Raw genomic sequence first — 18,275 nt, 5'->3', positions numbered from 1 at the left:
AACAACAATTGTAAGAAAAAGGGGATCTTTGAGAAACCCCCAATAATGTATCCTTTAATCTGCCAACAAACAAATAGAGTCATAATTGACCTTCCTTCATGCCTTTTCCTCCGATTGAGCTGATAATCTTTCAGTGTCAGAACACCACTTACTGCCCCTGTCTGAATTCACCCTGATGACGGCGTCATCCCCATTCTGTGACTCAAGAGCTGAGAGGCGGCGTGAAGCGGCTGCGAGATGACAGCATCCTCATTCCAGCTGCCCTTGAACTCCTTTGCTCTCCGAAACCGGCCCATCTACACATGTGCTAATTGGGCTTTTCAGACAAAGTCCAGAACATTAAAGTAGTTTGAATGTGAAGCCTCAGGAAACCACATCAGTCAGGAAGACCTTCATACGGTCGTCGTCTGTACACCACACAATGTTGAGCTTAAATTACAAAAAAATGGAGGCATTAGAGGTGGTGCATAAATTTATTTTCACATATAATAACATTTTGTTAAAGATTATAGATACAATTATAACATAAAAATAATGTGCTTTGAGAAAACTCTTCGAGATGGAATCAGGATGAGCAAATGTGAGTAAATCTTAAGAAATAATATTTGTAATTCTATTTTACACGAGCAAAAAAATATATATTTTTAAATAATAATAGCAATTTAATGAGTGTTGATTTTAAGCAGAAAAGCTAAACTTTTAAGTTCATTTTCATTTTTATTTTAATTAAGACGTATTATATGTTTTGGCCTTGTGTTATTAAACTTAAAATTAGGCATTTGAATTTGATATTATAGGGCAAGTATTTGTAAAAAAAAAATTAAATAAAAAGATAAAAATAAATTTTGCTTTTAATTTGTTAAGAATAAAATTACTGTAAGGGTGAACTTCTCAATATAGAATTCTTTAGGCAAAAAAAAAAAACGAGTTTTGATGTTCAGAATAAAATCTGTTTAATCTCTGACACAAATGGATGCCTAAAATCTATTAAATATCATATTAATGTGTTGGGAATGTGCTTCAAGTAAAAAAAGAACGCTGTTAGAACTATTATTTTCTGCCGTACGTTTCATCATTCTTTTGACACAAGCAGATTTCTCCCTGATGTAGACTGAAACAGAAAAGAAGGGAAAAAACGTAATTGGGTCAAATGGGACAAACCTCTTTAAAGTCGGAGGAAAAAGTTCAAATTAAAGCAGAAATAATCTCATCTAGCATAACACGGAAAGCCACTCTGTAGATTAAAGAAGGACAGACACCAGTTGTTTCATTGGAGCTCAATTAGACTTCACGGTCATGATGGGAGGGGGGGGACGTAAACTGTGCTGGGTGGCAGTTCCGTCACCATGGCAACAGAGGTGATGAGCCATCTTGGGGTGATAAAGGGGGGAGAGAAAAAGAAATGTAGATCATGAGGGATGGAATAAAGACAAATTCAAGTGGGAGTAAAAGTATTGAACCTGGGTCTTTGTGGTTTTATTAATTTTTTGTAATACAGATAAAGCCTTTTTATTCAAACATTATTAAAAAAAAACATTAATTACATTGTAATGTGGTATTTTGAGTAGTGTACAGCTAACTAGCGGTCTAATTAAACAGTTTATCACTAAAGTTTATAGCTTTAAATTTCAAAATGTTCTAAATTGAAAAGATTGATTGAGCCAAAAACTTTATGGAATTATTAAAAAATTTCAAATTGGTGATAGCTAAATTAATAACAAAATTACCAACAGAATAAAAAAAATAAGAATCTCATTATAAATCAGTATAATTTATCTGTATGGCTTTATTTTAATATTTTCCTAATTTCCCTAAATACTGTATTTCTTGTGTATTTTATAGAGATTTTTTTCTCTTTTACAATATTTGCTTTTCTGTTTTTGTCTGTTTCCACTTTTGTGTTGTTTGTATACGTTTGTCTAAAAAGTGTCAAAGTAAAGGCCCGCCGAGTAATTCTATCCAGCCCTCCAGATCATTTTATTTTAATGTTTTTAATGGTCCAATGTTAACTTGTGTTTTTTTCTAACTCGTATAATTTTGACAAAATATATTTTAATTAAGGTAAAAATATTAAAAGTTATTTAAGGTTTAAGTTGATTTATTCTGGAATAATATTCCCGTCTGTTTTTATTCATAGTAATGTTAAAAAGTTACATTTTTAAAGTTTAAAAAAATGTTGTTTTGTTCAATAAATTTAAAATTAAACCAAGCAACCTTCAAATCCCGAATATAATAATAGTACTTAATTGGGAAGGCAAAAAGAGAGTTAAAAAAAAAGATTTTTTTGAAACAAATTAGTAAAAGAAATTAAATGCAAAATGAAAACCATAGAAAAATAAATGTTTACTTAAAGTAAATGAATTTAGCTAAGCAAAACCACTCAAGAAATCAGTTATTTTAGTAAATTTACCGTGAAAAATCAAAATATTTGAATGTACATTTTCATATATTGAGCTAATTTTGATCCCAAATGTAATTTTAAAATTAGCTTTTGTGTAATAAAAGCCTCAGTGCGTATTTGACAAATATGGCTCTTTTTATCTGCAACCATAAATCCCAGTTATTAAGGATTTAACACTGCAGTAAATTCTGAATTAATTATTTTAAATTTTTTTTGTGTTTGTTTTCTGGCCATAAAACGCCTTCGATTGTCACGTTCTTCATCCTGGCAACATGTGTTACAATTAGAATGCGTTCAAGTGTCCTGCTGCGTCCTCTTGTTGTACCTGGAGGAGTCGCCCCTTCAGATTCATCTCCTTAAGTGCAGATGCACACAACATACATCGCATTTGGAGGGTGTTGTCAATGAAGAACACCTCAATTAAAAGCTAATTAAATAAAAAATGTGAGGAAATTTCAAACAGATTGTGGTAAATTCTCAGTAAAAATAAAAAAAACTCAAATAAAGCTGCTACAGTGGTATCTATTTCAACATCTATACATTTCATTGGTTCTTATACATATATTATTGTCATATTTTGCTGCTACATACAGTGTTTCACCCCAAAAATACACGTAGAATTCTATTCTTCCCTCTGGTAGAAAACACAGCTACATGGTTGAACTACCTGATCACGTCAGGAATATCCAGTTATGTACAAGATGTTTTTTCTAAGTTCTACTACAATAAAAAAAATGTGCTTTAGCATTTAAGACGCATGTTCCTACCTCCCTCTCACACAGATACTTTTTTTTTTACTTTTTCACTTGGGAAAAAATGATGGTGAAACATTTAACATGAAGAGATTAATGGAAGAGTCCTGAGTTGACGCCTGTCGTTGAGTCAGTTAAAACACAAACTGCTACATCTGTGATGTACTTTTTACTGATCCTGGAAGGGTTATAGTTCTCGTATTCACTAAGTTATGGAGCTAAATACACACTGAAGTGTAAAGAAATGGAGTGAAGTTGTAACGCCACCGCAGTGTTTGAGCAGAAGAACACGGGTGGCAGCTCGGAGAAGCGCCATCTGCATGGCTTCTCTGCAGGAAGCAGTCTTTGGTCACAAATCAAACCCTAAATGGCGTTGAAGTCAGAGACAGTCTGTCACTTCGTTTTGATTGATTGAGTCTTTCTCCGCAGCCTGGGGTGGGATCCTGAGCTTCTCGTTCATGGTTGAAGTACTTCTCCTTTTCCACCAGGTTCACGGCGGTAGTCGTTCACACCTCGTCAAAGTGTTTGTAAAAAGCCATCTGTTTTCCTGCATTAATATGAGCGCGGTCACACGCAGATCTCTATAGCTGTTGCCATCACCATCTGGCTTTTGTTCTTGTCGCGGCCCGAGGCCTGGTGCTGCCCAGACTCCTCTCTGGGAGACAGCGGGTCGGAGAGGACGCTGCGTTTGAGCGGCGCCGGGCGCAGACAAGTGGTCCCTGGAGGGGTGGAGGGTTCTGGGTGTCTGTGGGAAGAACGTGAAGACGATGAGGAGGGAGCGCAGGTTCCGGTGCACACGCCAGAGCTGGACCGCTCGTTCCTCTTTGCTCTATAGGAGGCTCGGCGCCGGAGCTCGCTGACCAGCTCGTACTTGATGAAGCAGAACACGTCCTTCACCCCGCAGCGCTTTTCCGGCTCGGCGGAGAGCAATCTCTGGAACATACGCAAAGCGTCATCAGTGAAGCGGCGCCACTGAGACGGGTAGGTTCCCACAGGGCACCCTGCTTTCTGCCAGCGCCGAAACTCCTCGTAAAAGGCATCGGTGGGCAACGCCGCCTCCCACGGAAAATTCCCCGTCAGCATGCAGAACACCAGCACGCCAAATGCCCACACGTCTAGACTGGTAGTCACGAGGAAACCCTCGGCTCGGCTGGCCCGGCACACCTCCGGCGCCGTGTAAGGGATGGTGCCGCTCACGCGTTTCACCCGGCAGCCGACACGCCTGGTCATCCCAAAGTCAGCAAGCTTGATCCGCCGGCATTCTCGGTCAAACAAGAGCACATTTTCCGGCTTGACGTCCCGATGGACCAGGTTTTTACTGTGCATGAAGTCCAAGGCCAAACCGAGCTGCTGCATGCATCGTTTGACCATTTCCTCTGGCAGGCCAACCTACGAGAAGACAGAAACAAAGAGCACTTTGGCACATTAAAATGCATGAAGAAGCATGCTCCAGAGAGGAAAAGCTCTAAATTTGACTGCCATGTTTTTAATGAATCTTTCAAAAGTCTTTTGAAGTCAAATATCAACTGGGAGAGCACTAAAGCAAAGTGAGGACCCAAAAAAGTCAGGACACAAGCGAGACTGCAATCCCAGAAGAGCTTGTTAAAGCCATTGCGTGTGATCATTGTGACTGATTGGTGTGGGTTGGGTAAGGATGGTGGTTGATGTAGGGAGATGGCGGCGCTACCTGTGGGGGTATGATGTCGAAAAGGTCTCCGGCGGGGGCATATTCTTGTCCAAACACGTAGCTGTCCTCCGTCTCAAAAAGCACGTCCAGGACTTTGATGATGAAAGGGCTGCAGCTGAGTGAGCCTGTTAGACTGTACTCCCGCAGGAAGCTCTTGAGCTTCGTCTTGTTCTTGGTAACGAACTTCAGGGCCATTTTGGTGCCTACAGGAAACAAGAAGACGGGAACAAACGGTGAAGATTCCGATGTACTACACTTGTTTGACGAATAAACTCTTCATGTCAAAAAGCACAGGGTTACTTTTGAAGAGTTGTCTCATTTTTTGCTGCAATGTAATTTTAAATATTTACGACCCCGCACCGGAAAGATCTTGCTTGTTGTTTACAGATCTGTGGCGGGGAGAGCATATTTGTGTGAATGCTTAGTAAGCATTCACACTACAGTGATTCTCCTCCTTCTTTCTGCATGTAAAAACTCAACCACACCTTCAGCTATTTCAGCAATCTTGGTATGAAAACGTTCAGCTTGTTCAGGACATTACGGCTTGTATTTTTGGTATTCATAAACTTTATAGTTTTTCAAACTTTGAGCAAAATATGCCCCATAATAAATCCATAAGAAAGTCTTCAAATTTCAAAAATTTAAGTAGATTAGGAATAAGCCTTTAAATATATCCCCTCGGCTATGTTTTCATCTTTTAGAGCAATTAAAAAAAAAAAAATTGGAGTTTACCTAATATTTTAGCAACATGCTAACGTTTTTGACTAATTTGTTATCTACTGAGGTTTTTAGGCTCATTTAGAGTTTAGCTTCTATTTTAGCAACAGGCTAACGTTTTTGACTAATTTAGTTTACTGAGGACTTTTAGGCTATTTGGGAGTTTAGCTAGTATTTAAACAACAAGCTAGCTTTTTTGGCTAATTTGTTATCTACAGGGTTTCTTATGCCAATTTTGAGTTTAACTACTATTTCAGCAACAGGCTAACGTTTTTGACTAAATTAGTTTACTGAGGAATTTTTGGCTAATTTGGAGTTTAGCTAGTATTTAAGAAATGAGCTATTTTTTGGCTAATTTGTTATCTACTGTGGGGTTTTTTAGGCTGATTTGGAGTTCAGCTAATATTTTAGCAACAGTCTAACGTTTTTAACTAAAATAGTTTACCGAGGAATTTTTGGCAATTTTGGAGTATAGCTAGTACTTTAGCAACATGCTAACATTTTTCGCTGATTTATTATCTACTGGGGTTTTTAACGCTAATTTGGAGTTTAGCTAATATTTTAGCAACAGGCTAACGTTTTTGAATAATTAAGTTCACTGAGGAATTTTTAGCTATTATGGAGTCCAGCTGTTATTTAAGCAATTGGCTAGCTTTTCTGGCGAATTTGGCATCAACTGAGGTTTTTTATGCTAATTATTTAAGAATATGCTAACGTTTTTGGCTAATTTGTTATCTACTGAGGTTTTTTGGGGGGTTAATTCAGAGTTTAGCTAATATTTTAGCAACATGTTTGATTAATTTAGATTACTGAGGAAATGTGCTAGCTTTTTTGGCTAATTTGGCATCTACTAAAGTTTTTTGGGGCCAATTTGGAGTTTAGCTCATGATGTTTGAGCAACACACTAAATATTTTTTTGCAAAATTGGCATGTATTAGGGATTCTTAAGCAATATTACAAGAAATTTTCAGAAATGTAGGTCAACTTCAGTGCTCTTTCATAGTTCTTTTAATGAAATTTCCAGTCTTTTAGCAATTAAAAATTCTGCAAATAGCTTTTGCATTTTCAGCAAATCTCTTCAGCAGTTCATGTAAATTGTGTCAACATTTTCAGCAAAAAGCTTCAGCATCTTCAGCAACTACTAAGTAGAAATGTTTTTGTTTGAGCTTTAAAAAGCCTAAAAAAATAACAAACTGAGTTTTTCTTACACACCCTGGGTTCTGTGAGCCACCAGGTCCACCTTCCCGTAGGTTCCCTTCCCGAGCTCACTGATGTGCTCGTACTGCTTGGCCACATCTGCCGCCGATAGGGAAGTGATGGCCAACGCCTCCATGTCTTCCACCGGCACCCCTCCACAACATCCCACTTTAGATGTGGGTGAGCCTCCGCCGCTCCCCACTCGTCCCGGTCCCGAAGGAGAGAGAGACAGGCTCGCCTTGACGCTGTGAGGCAGACTGAAACAAGAAGAGTACTTTAGGATTCGATTTAAAAACAAATGCATCTGTTGATTACAGGACATTCTTCATTTCAGCATCCATTTAGCATTTTTTTATTCCATATTCATGTCATGCGATCAATGCAATCAATACTGAGAAAGCATCAACATGATGACTTTTTAGTTAATGTATTGGACTTCCTGCTGCCTCTGGATTACTCTTGCATCCTATATGGCAGACCTCGGACAGCACTTACTGGCACAGGGATATAGGAAAATCAATAAGTTGAGTGACTCACAAATAGCAATAAATTGAGAGCACTGACAACTTCAAGGGATGTACGTGCAGCTGAGAGATGCCAGAGGAAATCTGCGACCATTTCTGAGCCATACATCTGCACGCTGTCCGCAGAGCTGCTCCAACACTTTCCTGGTTCATTTATTTTTTTTATCTTATCTTAAAGGGGCCATACCATGAAAACAACTTTTTGAGGTTTTAAGTGTATTATACTGCTCATTCCTTAATATAAAGAACCCCATATGGGGATTTCGATCCGTTCATGCATTTCTGAGTAATCCTCTAAAAAAGCTGCGCTCTCAGCAGCAGGTCCTCCCATACCCACAAAAACGAGCGGGTTCTCACGATCTGACGTAACATTGTGAGACAGCCCCTTCCAGGAAGAGTCTACTGTGACAGCACCGTCCCCAGTCTAACACCAACACTCAGTTTCTCCACGGAGCTAGCGGTGATCAGCAAAAAAGTTTTCATTTTAGATGCAGAACACCGTATGTCTTCCAACTGTGTCCTGTCTTCAATAAATTTCAGTTCAAACAGGGGTTCGTTTAGCTAATATTTCAGCTACATGCTAGCTGCTTTAGTTATTTTGGTTTTTGGAGGTTTTTTTGGTGGTTTTTAGGCTGTTTTGGAGTTTAGCTAATAGTTACACAGTAGCTGTTTTGGCTAATTTAGGCTTTTAAAAGTTTTTTAGGATATTTCTAATTTTAGCTGTTTGTTCAATTACATGTTAGCTGTTTTGGCTAATTTAGATTTTTTTCTGTTTTTTAGGATATTTTGATGTTTAGCTATTTTTTTCAGCTCCATGCCAGTTGTTTTGGCTACCTAAGTTTTTTTTCTTTAGTTTTTTAGGGCTAGGCATTTATCTAATATTTCAGCTGGCTATCAGCTTCAGTGTTTTCAGCTATTACATTTCCGTTTTTTTCAGCAATCAACTTCAGTGTTTTCAGCTACGACCTTCAGCGTTTTCAGCTATCAACTTCAGCGTTTTCAGCTACCACCTTCAGCGTTTTCAGCTATCAACTTCAGCATTTTCAGCTATCAACTTCAGCATTTTCAGCTATCAGCTTCAGCGTTTTTAGCTATCAATTTCAGCCTCTTTAACTATCAGCACTAGCATGTTCAGTGACCAAATTCAGCTCACAGCATTCACACTAGCATTATGGCATGTAATGCTATAGATCTCGTTTATAACTATGAAAAAAAGTTACGGTTTTAAAGTTTTAAAAATTTAGTTTTAGAGTGTTCAGTAAATGTTTATCCTATTCGGCAGGCGACTTAAGATGTGTTTTGGATTTTGACCTCCTGTGCGATTGAGTTTGACACCACTGCTTTAGACGTAGGGCTCCTTTAGGACCACACCACCACCCAGTCGGGCACAGTTGTTCAGACACTGAGTGTATTTGTGTTGTAAACCAGTGTAGTGATGGCTGGGCCTACTAAAGGCAGATATGGCATGTGCATCCATCTTTGAAAAAAAATGGGTACTGTTTATTGTCGTGGGAGAAACGAAGAAAGAAAAACTCTATGATGACGTCATGAAATAGACGGCAGCCACATGCAGCGGCAGGTGGAGCTTCAGGAATCGAGTCGTTTTACTTCCATGTAGGAAAAAACACACAAAAAATAACTAATATTTCATAAATAATGTATTTGTTAATGTTCCAAAGGTAATATATGATCATCTATAGATATAGTGCACTCTGACAGGCTTAAGAAAATCATGTTATGGCCCCTTTAAACATTAAAAATAGAAATTAAATCCCATAATGGCAATGCTTCTGTTGATTTCTGAAATAGGTCAAACATTTTTTTGTTTTAATTGCGACGTCTATTGTGTGTTTCACTTTAATCTCTCCTCTCCACACACTCAACCCAATTTAATCATCCAATTGTGCACAGCATGCACACACACACAACTAATAAGCGCCAAATCAGCACAAACCATTCTGTTGATGCATTTTTCATCAAGCCAGATGCTTTGCTCTTTGTTTATTGTCCGTCCCTGCAATCAATTTCATATCATCGCTGCCGTAAAGTAAAAAGTTCTGAGCACCACAAACGTGGCAGCCACCTGCTGTGCGAATTGCAGGAACAAAAGGTGAATTAACAATGCAACCTAAATATACCCGTGAAAGCATGGATCGGGATGTTTTATTCCGACATTCTGAAGCCTTGTGGGAAGAATCTGATAAATATAGACGTTTAACTAAAACAAGACTTCTGCAGCCTTCTGTGCTTGGCTTGGAGCTGAGAAAAGAATGAGCAAAAATAGAAAAAAATTGCCCTGTGCCAAGATCTTTATAGATAATGTGTCTTGATTTTGATCATAACTGCAGAGATGATTATATAAGACTGTTTGAATATTGTTGCCAGCTCATGCTGAGCCAGATCACTTTGTGCCTTTGGCAAATCAACACGAAGTTTGATCATTGTCCAAACCAGTCGGTGGTCTGAGTTTGGTGATTAAACATTTAAACAGGCCAGACAGACAAAACTGGAAGCACATTTCCTCTGACCGCCCACCCCGTGAGGCCCCGTGGCCTTGAACAGTGAGAGCCGAGCAGGGAGCTCTTGTTTACTGGCAGGCTCCTCTTCTAGGCAGAATCACAAGCAGAATGCACAGCACTCCACTAATCACATTACTCAGATCCTGAAAGGACGACCGACTCCCCCTCTCCTCCACTTCCTGTGCAGATTTGGATTAGGAACCCCAAAATATGACAAGGGGGTTTGGTCTTTCTCAGAGGTGAATTCATCAACGTGTGCTGAAAGGTCTCCGTCTTGGGGTTGGGGGGGTAAGGGGGGTCTGGTGTATCAGGCGTGTATCAAAGGCCCTCTGTGCTGCTACATCTGAGAGGGAGCAGCTGCGAGCTTTCGCACAAGCACAGCCACTCTGCTTCATGCCCCACTGATCTGCCATGCTGCCCTCAGCTCCTCTTCTGCCCGCTCAGCCAGAAAAAGACAAGGTAACATTTACATGCTGCACATATAAATGAATCTCTGGATTTTTTTTATATCTAGAGCACATGTCAAAGTCAAGGCCCGGGGGCCGGACCCGGCCCTCCGGGTAATTTTATCCGGCCCTCCAGATCATTCTATTTTAATTTTTTTAATAGCCTGATGTTATCTTGCGCTCATTTCTAACTTGTATAATTTTGACCAAATGTATTTCTATGGAGAGTAAAATATTGAAAGTTATTAAAGGTTTAGGTTGCTTTATTCTAGAATAATATTCCTGCCTTTTTTTATTCAGAATTATGTTAAAAAGTCACGGTTTTATAGTTTTACAAGTTTGGCATTCTGCTAGCTTTTTGGACTATTTTAGCCTTTACTAAGATTTTTTTAGGCTGTTTTGGCATTTAGCTAATATTTGCTAGCTGTTTTGGCTAATTTACAATTTTTGTGTTTTTTTGTGAATTTCTTACTGTTTCTTAGTGTATTTTAGAATTTAGCTAATATTTCAGCTAAATGTTAGCTGTTTTGGCTAATTTATGATTTTTTTTTTCATTTTTGGGCTGCTTTGGAGTTTAGCTAATATTTAAGCTACATGCTAGCCGTTTCATCTAATTTAGCCTTCTTTTATTTTTTTTTTTGTCCATTTTGGAGTTTAGCTAATATTTACATGCTAGCTGTTTAGGCTAATTTAGGCTTATTTCAGGTTTTTTAGGCTATTTTAGAGTTTAGCTAATATTTCAGCTACATGCTAGCTGTTTCAGCTAATTTAGCCTTTTTTAATTTTTTTGTCCATTTTAGAGTTTAGCTAATATTTACATGCAGGCTGTTTTGGCTAATTTAGGTTTTTTTCAGGTTTTTTAGGCTATTTTAGAGTTTAGCTAATATTTTTTGCTAAATGCTAGCTGTTTTGGCTAATTTATGTTTTTTTTCATTTTTGGGCTGCTTTGGAGTTTAGCTAATATTTCCGCTACATGCTAGCTGTTTCAGCTAATTTAGCCTTCTTTTCATTTTTTTGTGTCCATTTTCGAGTTTAGCTAATATTTACATGCTAGCTGTTTTGGCTAATTAGGCTTTTTCAGGTTTTTATGCTTTTTTTGAGTTTAGCTAATATTTCAGCTACATGCTAGCTGTTTCAGCTAATTTAGCCTTTTTTAATTTTTTGTCCATTTTAGAGTTTAGCTAATATTTACATGCTAGCTGTTTTGGCTAAGTTAGGCTTTTTTTTCAGTTTTTTAGGCTATTTTGAAGTTTAGCTATTTTTTCAGCCCCATGCCAGCTGTTTTGGCTAACCTATTTTTTTATTTTTATAGGCTAAGTTGGCATTTAGCTAATATTTTATCTGGCTATCAGCTTCAGCATTTTCAGCTATTAGCTTCAGGGATTTCAGCTATCAGTTTCAGCGTTTTTAGCTATCAATTTTTCAGCATCTTCAGCTATCAGCAATAGCATCTTCAGCGGCCACATTCAGCCTTCAGCATTATCACAGATAATGCTATATTTTTAGTTTAGAATTATGTTAAAAAGTTACAGTTATGAAGTTTCAAAAATGTAGTTTTAGTGTGTTCAATATATGATTATCCTTTTTGGCCCACGTTTTAAGATGTGTTTTGGACTTTGTGCGATTGAGTTTGACTCCCTTAATCTAGTGGGATTGTTCCACTTCATACAAATCTTTTGGAATAGCTATAGTCACATTTCCAACATTGTTTATGTAAATGTTGGAAAAAGCTTGAATATCATGAACAGAAATAGTTCTTAAATTAAGAGAATGCCTCGCAGTCTGAAAACAATTCCTGACTCATAGAAACGAGGAGATAAAAAGGTTTTTGCTCCGAAGCAACAAACTGACACTAATTTCTTCACAAACGTTGTTTGACAGTCTCGCTCAGTTGAGCAATTATTCAAACAGAGCAGCACATTTTCAGTGTTAGCCTAATAGACTTTGTTTTATCCGGAAAAAACAAAAGGCTTCCTGGAAAAAAAAGCAACAAAGTATGTGGTGTGCTGCATATTTTAATGTGTTTTTGTCTCCCTTTAGGAGGAATTGTTTTAATTATGCTAATCCCTGGACCCTCAGCCTTTCAAGCAGTGCCATCATGAGGTGAAGTTTTTTAGCATTCCTCTGTTTTTGCCTGCAGGAAAATCCATTTAAGAAAACATACACTACAGTTAACATCTACTGCAATTATTACTAATATTTTTTAGGTGAATTTATAGCTTTTTTTTTAATCAACCACCTCCAAGGAAGTTGAAATAAACTGTGACAGAAACAAATTTCAAGCACCGAAACGTCTTCATGTTTGAGTAATAAGCTAAGAAGAAAATGAAGCCATTCGAGTTTTCGACAATTAGCTCGAGGCAGCATTTGCAAGATGAATTTGAATCAGCAGCTTTGCATACGCAGACCTTGTTTATTTAGTTCTCCCTACGTCCTCTTTCTGTTGCTCCAAATGTAAGCAAGGTACTAATGAAAGGAAAATAGATTGCAGAGCCCATGTCACACGTCTTTACCTCTTAGTGCTAATGGACTGATTTCTTTGCTCTCTGCAAAAGAGTCATTATAGATGAGGACTGATCTCTCGTGTCCAATTTACTGTCAGAATGCTCAGTCTGCTTTGCTTCTCTGTTGAAGTGAAAATAAGGAGTAAAATACAATGTGACTGGTTCTGTTTCTCCCACTGGTTGGTTAGAAATTGAAAAAGGCACTTGCAGTGATGACAGAAACTTCTTTTTTTTTTTTTTTTTTTTGATTCCCTGTTGCATGGATGAATAGAAAAACAACGTATTTGTTCAAACCTAAACCTGCTCGTCTTCACCTTCCTCAAGAGATACCTGGTGGTCCTTGTTTCTCAGATGAAGAAGCCCGCCTGCCGCGCTGCGATAGGTGAACCCTTCAGTACAGTTTACAGACAAATCACCGGTTCTCAGCTCTGCACAGCTGCCCACGAGGATCCCTGCTGGGAAGCAGGGCTTTGCAACGTGCCTTTGTTGCAAAGTTCTTCTCTCATCTCAATGGAATGACCTCGACGCAACGACTGAAAGACAGAAATGCTTGGCAGCCGGTTGCCTCCAGCAGGGATGACCTGCAAACCTGGGAGTGGTAACCCAAGGTGAACTGCTCCCAAATTTGGAGAGCAGAAATCGGCTAAACTCAGAGGAGTAGAGTTGCTTAGGTGAGGATCCAATTCGATTCACGAATGAATCAAACCACGATTCTTACTTATATCATGTTTGTTGGAATGGTTTTATACTGGATGTATGAAAATATAAATTATTATGGCCTACAGCAGCAGTCTACTGACAGCAACGACCATATTATTTTTGTAAAAAAGTTATATTTTGGAGATTTTGAATGCGTTAAACGAACATTTTGTTTGTCCGATTCTCACGAAATGTCATGCACATGCTGCTAGCTGAAGTCTACAATGACCCCAAAAGTTTTGTTGACCTTTGACCTTGGGAAGTGACTGCCATCTTGAATTTAAAAAAAAAAAAAAACGAGTTTTAGTACCAGATTTAAACAGAAATAAGTCTTAGGAATTGTTATCAATCGTTTACTAACGCTTTGAGCATAATTCGGAAGGCATTGGCAAAAAAAAATATGGCATTGGAAGCTGTAGCTTCTGAATGGCGTGTGCGTGGCGAGTTCGCAAATGTGGCGTAGTCTTAATACACGCACATATTTCAATGCATTGCTATGAACATTTAATATGTTGATCCCAGGCTGAGTCTTTAGCAAGTATTATGACAACAAAGGATATGAACATATCCTTTTTTAGGGCTCGGTTGAAAAAATCAATTAATCGATTTAAGCTTAATAGATCAATAATCGATTCACAAAAGATATAAATCGAATCAACACACAAAGCTAAAGTCCGCTAGCTTGATGCTAACGTTCAATAGAATGTCCCATAGGACGGCTAATGCTAACGCTCGGTTGACCAAAAAAAATACATTCCTGACTAAATGAACATATTTATTTGCTTACAGAGATTAATTTTCTAAACTGTTTTAAGGAAATAATTTTTAAAGTAACTATTTGTGGTCTAAAACTTCGTTTTTTACCTTCATACTGTTGTCTTCTTCTTGAATAACGTGTACTGCTATAGCGCGATCGCCACCTAGTGGCCAAAATGAAACGCCCTCCAGGAGAAGCTGCAGTTTACAATGTTAATGATCTGAACATTTTTGATAGAACTTCTCCTTTAGAGAATCTATGTAACACTGTATGATATTAGCAATCTCATTATTTTACTAATACATTTTATAATATGTGAACTGTATCAGAATAATATAAATATATTCAAATTAAATAATAGATTTTTAATCTATTTCTAAACAAATGTGTATAAATTTGTAAACTTAAAATTAAATTGAAGAATCGAAAGAAATCGGAATCGAATGGAACCATTTCTGGAAATTATGATTAATACCCAGCCCTATCCTTTTTGTAATATAATTTATGTTTTTTTTTTATTATTTAAAATTAACATTTTCAACTGAATGCTTTAATTTTTCAAAATCAGGTCATCTTTCACTTGTCAGTAGGAGTGAAGAAAAATTATGACAAGGCCATCTAATCACTTGTGTTGCATACTTTATCCTCGGGCAAATTCCATCATCCCTGCAATTTAGGATAAAGACTTTGTCATAAACACCTCCCTCGGCACTTCATTATAAATGCCAATCAAGATCAGTGTCACTTAAGTCCACTTTATGTTGCTTTGCGCTGCTGCCTTTGAAAAAAAAAAAAAATAACATAACTACAATTCCATTAGAATGTCACAACCCAGACAGCTTTTATTTATCAGGAAGGCCTTGCATGTTTAAAAAAAAAAGGAAATTTGATGATCCGAAGCCTCCCTGCTTCATAGACCCCATCGACCCTTTGATGTCACTGGGAAATCTGACTGTAATGTGAGGTTGGTAAATGGGTGTAGCTAAATGATGCAACAGCAGTGGATGGGGATTTGTTATGCTGCTCATACACAGTAGCTTCCAACCATCAAGTGACAAATGTTGATTATTTATGGTATGTGTACAAAAAGCTCTTCATCTGGAGCCAAATAACACTTTCAGTCTCATTTCAGACATTTCAAATTCAGAATAAGTTTAAATTTACAGAAGAACCCCTAAATGGAAAAAGTTAAATAAAAGCACAAATTATAAATGAGCAGCCGTGATTGACATGGTGGGATTAAACAGCAAGGTGTCTGTTCTGTTTCTTTCCGTGGCGTTTTTGATCTCCATGTGTGTCTCCGCGTGCCACCTCCTCCTGAGAGAACAAACCAGTTAGACTTAAAATGTCTGCAGCCTTCAACTACTTTTAGCTCCGGTTTTCCCATTATTAATCATAAACCTGTGTATTAGTCATGTCAGTTTCTTTTGTTTTTTCATGTTTACATGGGGGATTATTCAGACTGGTTCGAGTTCAAGCAGCCAGCAATGAGTCAGAGTCTGTTTTTTGCTGTTGGATGTAATATATATAGAGGGATATATACAGTTTTATAAGTTTGCAATAATAATAGAGCAAGGGTGTTTGTGAAGTGCAAATATTTGAGCTTCTACTATACTTATGTTGAATGCAATGTTGAGAATAATTATAATAATACCCAAAAATTACATCTGTAATCCTGAGAATAAAGTTCATGACAAAAAAAAAAAAAAAAAAAGATTGAGGGTTGGGAGAAGAAAACAAACAAAAATACTGTAGCCCATTTTAGGTTTGCACAGTTTCCTATTATTTCATATATTTATTTATGTTTTAGCTTTCATTTATTTTGCAGCTATCCAAAATGAACAAGAAAAGGTCAAATTAACTTCAAAAGAGGAAATGTGTGGCTATACTTTCCTAAAACTCACCCAAAAATATAACTAAAAGTAGAGAAAACATTCTATAGCACAACTAAAACTTGATTTTTTTGTGAATTTCTATTTGTTTTTCAACATTTCTGTGTCTCAAATAAATAAAATCCTATACAGCCATGTTAGAGTCTAAACTCTATTTTTTTAATTTTTAGAATTCCAACATTTTAATTGTGTTTTCTAAACGTATCCTTTTTAAATCAAATGTTTTGCATGATAATAACTAAATCCAACCTGTAATGACTCATTTGTAAGCATGGTGGTGGTGAGGGGATGATTTGGGCTTGTTTTGGAGCGATCACTTTGAAGAATTGACTATGAACTTCTCTGTTATTGAGATTGTTCTAGACTCAAATATAAGTCTCTGTATTATGGAACTTAATTGACACCCATCCCAACAAATGTAACGACTAATCGACTACATAAAAGAATCAATTTATTTACAATCTAACCAAATTTATCTTTCTGAGGCAAGTTGTTAGTCGAATCGGCCATTAAAAATGTGTTTCAAAATGAAATACATGTAAACCGATAGTGGAAAATAATATTTGGATTGATGCACAGTAGGTTTAATTTACTGTAACGTAAAAACGACAAAGCAAAACTAAACAATAAATGTTTTTTCCATTGATTTTTCCATTATCCCCTATTTGTCTCTGAGTCACACTGGTTACATTTTGGGCTAAAGATGTCCTTGGATCAATTTTAGGTTATTGAATCAGATCGTTCTAAATGAACAAAAATCGACTCATCAGCAACCATAAAATATGATCGAATTGTTAAAATGAATCTTATACAACAAATCCCATAAATGTAAAGTCAGAAATCTGAAAAATAATCAAACCAAAGTGTTTGGTAAATTTAAAGAAAAATGTTTATTTAATTCACTGCTTTGCAAAAAAAAAAAAAAAAAAAAAATTTTTGTATAATTTGATCAATTTTCGTTTTTCTAAAATAGCTTTCGTTATTTTGATTTTGCACAACCTTAAATGAGCTTTCACTTTGACCCACATGGCTGCAGTTGTGTTTGTTTGGTCTGCATTACACCAGATTTTCTTTTCCAGGATTTGCAAGTCAGCCGCTGATTTAAATGCATCAGGCAGCATTAAGGATGAAATATCACCTGCCCGGCCTGGACGAAATATCCCAGAGCCATTAAAAAAAGTGAAGTGCCCCTAATGCCCTGACATCCATCAGGCACAGACAGGATAACAAAAGCGGCGGGAAACAAGAAAAGTGCTGCATTTAGAGATGAGAGTGAGAAAAATAAGATTATTGAATTAAAATCACATTAAAATGTGGATACATTTAGATCTGTTTTGAAGAAAGAGGAGCACATGTGTTTGTTTTTCATGACCCAGTTTCAGGTGTCACTGGCTCACCTGCTGGCGACCTGTCTCTCTCCTCCATGGTCCTGCATCCGTTCGGTGAGCAGAGCAGCCTCTGACCAAAACAATAAACCGATCTCCTCCTTTTGTTAGGAAAGCCAAATTGCAGCAGAACAGCTGTGAAGGTTTGAGTTCCTGGGAATGCTCTCCAACACTTTCAAAATCCCAGCTGACGCGTCCGGCGCATCCTCAACCAGCCAGGAGGCGTAAGGAGGCTGCGTCTTTATCTCGCGCTCCTCCGGCGGTCCGCATGACCCAGATCAGCGTGAGAGGAGCCCATTCATTCACATCCGCGCTCAGCAGGATGCTCAGGCAGCGCTCTGATCTCTGCAGTGTGCAGAAACAAATCTGCATGCTCCCACTCCGCCTGAACTCCGCTCAGCTGTCAGCGTCCTGCGCGCGCTCGGTCTGTCTGATCCGTCTGTCTGTCCGGCGGGACGCCACAGTTGGGGAGGAGGAGAGGGGGGGGATTCAGATGTTGGACCTCTGCTGGTCCTACCAGTCAGCTCACTCATTGTTCACCGTCTCCACCCTCTGGAAACACCAAAATACGCTCACGTGTCCTGGGTCCTAGCGCCGGGACGCTGCAGCTGACCATGCAGCAGCAGCAGTTCACTTTTGATTCATGGTTGGCAGATCTGCAGTTTCATTTGAATCCAGCTGTGCAGTTTATGAGATGAGTGCGGGGCTTTAGCCTTCTGTCAGGATGTATTAGGAGTAAAACTTTTGCCAAAAACTGTTTTAAAAAGAGCTTATATGTCACATTAAATTTAAAAA

General features: G+C 37.8%; 2 protein-coding genes across 3 annotated transcripts in view; one reads left to right on the top strand and one right to left on the bottom strand.

The window, feature by feature from the left end:
• Nucleotides 1–18,275, top strand: part of LOC112154587 (retinol dehydrogenase 13) — a 30,382-nt gene that overhangs the window by 3,176 nt on the left and 8,931 nt on the right. The window lies entirely within an intron of this gene.
• On the bottom strand, nt 2,904–18,040 carry si:ch211-183d21.3 (serine/threonine-protein kinase SBK1). Of its 2 annotated transcripts, none has more exons than XM_024285648.2 (4): nt 17,493–18,040; nt 6,770–7,011; nt 4,841–5,043; nt 2,904–4,542 (listed from the first exon to the last, which is right to left on the bottom strand). In XM_024285648.2, exons 1-4 carry the CDS (start codon nt 17,528–17,530, stop codon nt 3,721–3,723), a joined length of 1,305 nt encoding a protein of 434 aa, XP_024141416.1. In that variant the 5' UTR covers nt 17,531–18,040; the 3' UTR covers nt 2,904–3,720. The 2 variants fall into 2 exon arrangements, with proteins under 2 accessions (XP_024141416.1, XP_024141417.1); XM_024285649.1 differs by lacking the exon at nt 17,493–18,040 and adding an exon at nt 14,311–14,365.

The sequence above is a fragment of the Oryzias melastigma genome, linkage group LG19 (genome assembly GCF_002922805.2).
Source record: "Oryzias melastigma strain HK-1 linkage group LG19, ASM292280v2, whole genome shotgun sequence".
Lineage (NCBI taxonomy): Eukaryota > Metazoa > Chordata > Actinopteri > Beloniformes > Adrianichthyidae > Oryzias > Oryzias melastigma.
The sequence above is the reverse complement of the archived record's forward strand: the minus strand, read 5'-3'. Positions and strand labels throughout refer to the sequence as shown.

What these genes read in the sequence shown, in the direction of transcription:
- si:ch211-183d21.3 (XM_024285648.2), bottom strand. Translation starts at nt 17,530, where the DNA reads ATGCAGGACCATGGAGGAGAGAGACAGGTCGCCAGCAG. An exon ending in GAGAGACAGGTCGCCAGCAG is followed by an intron (nt 7,012 to 17,492) that starts GTGAGCCAGTGA and finishes TTCTTGTTTCAG; the next exon opens with TCTGCCTCACAGCGTCAAGG. An exon ending in TCGACATCATACCCCCACAG is followed by an intron (nt 4,543 to 4,840) that starts GTAGCGCCGCCA and finishes GTCTTCTCGTAG; the next exon opens with GTTGGCCTGCCAGAGGAAAT.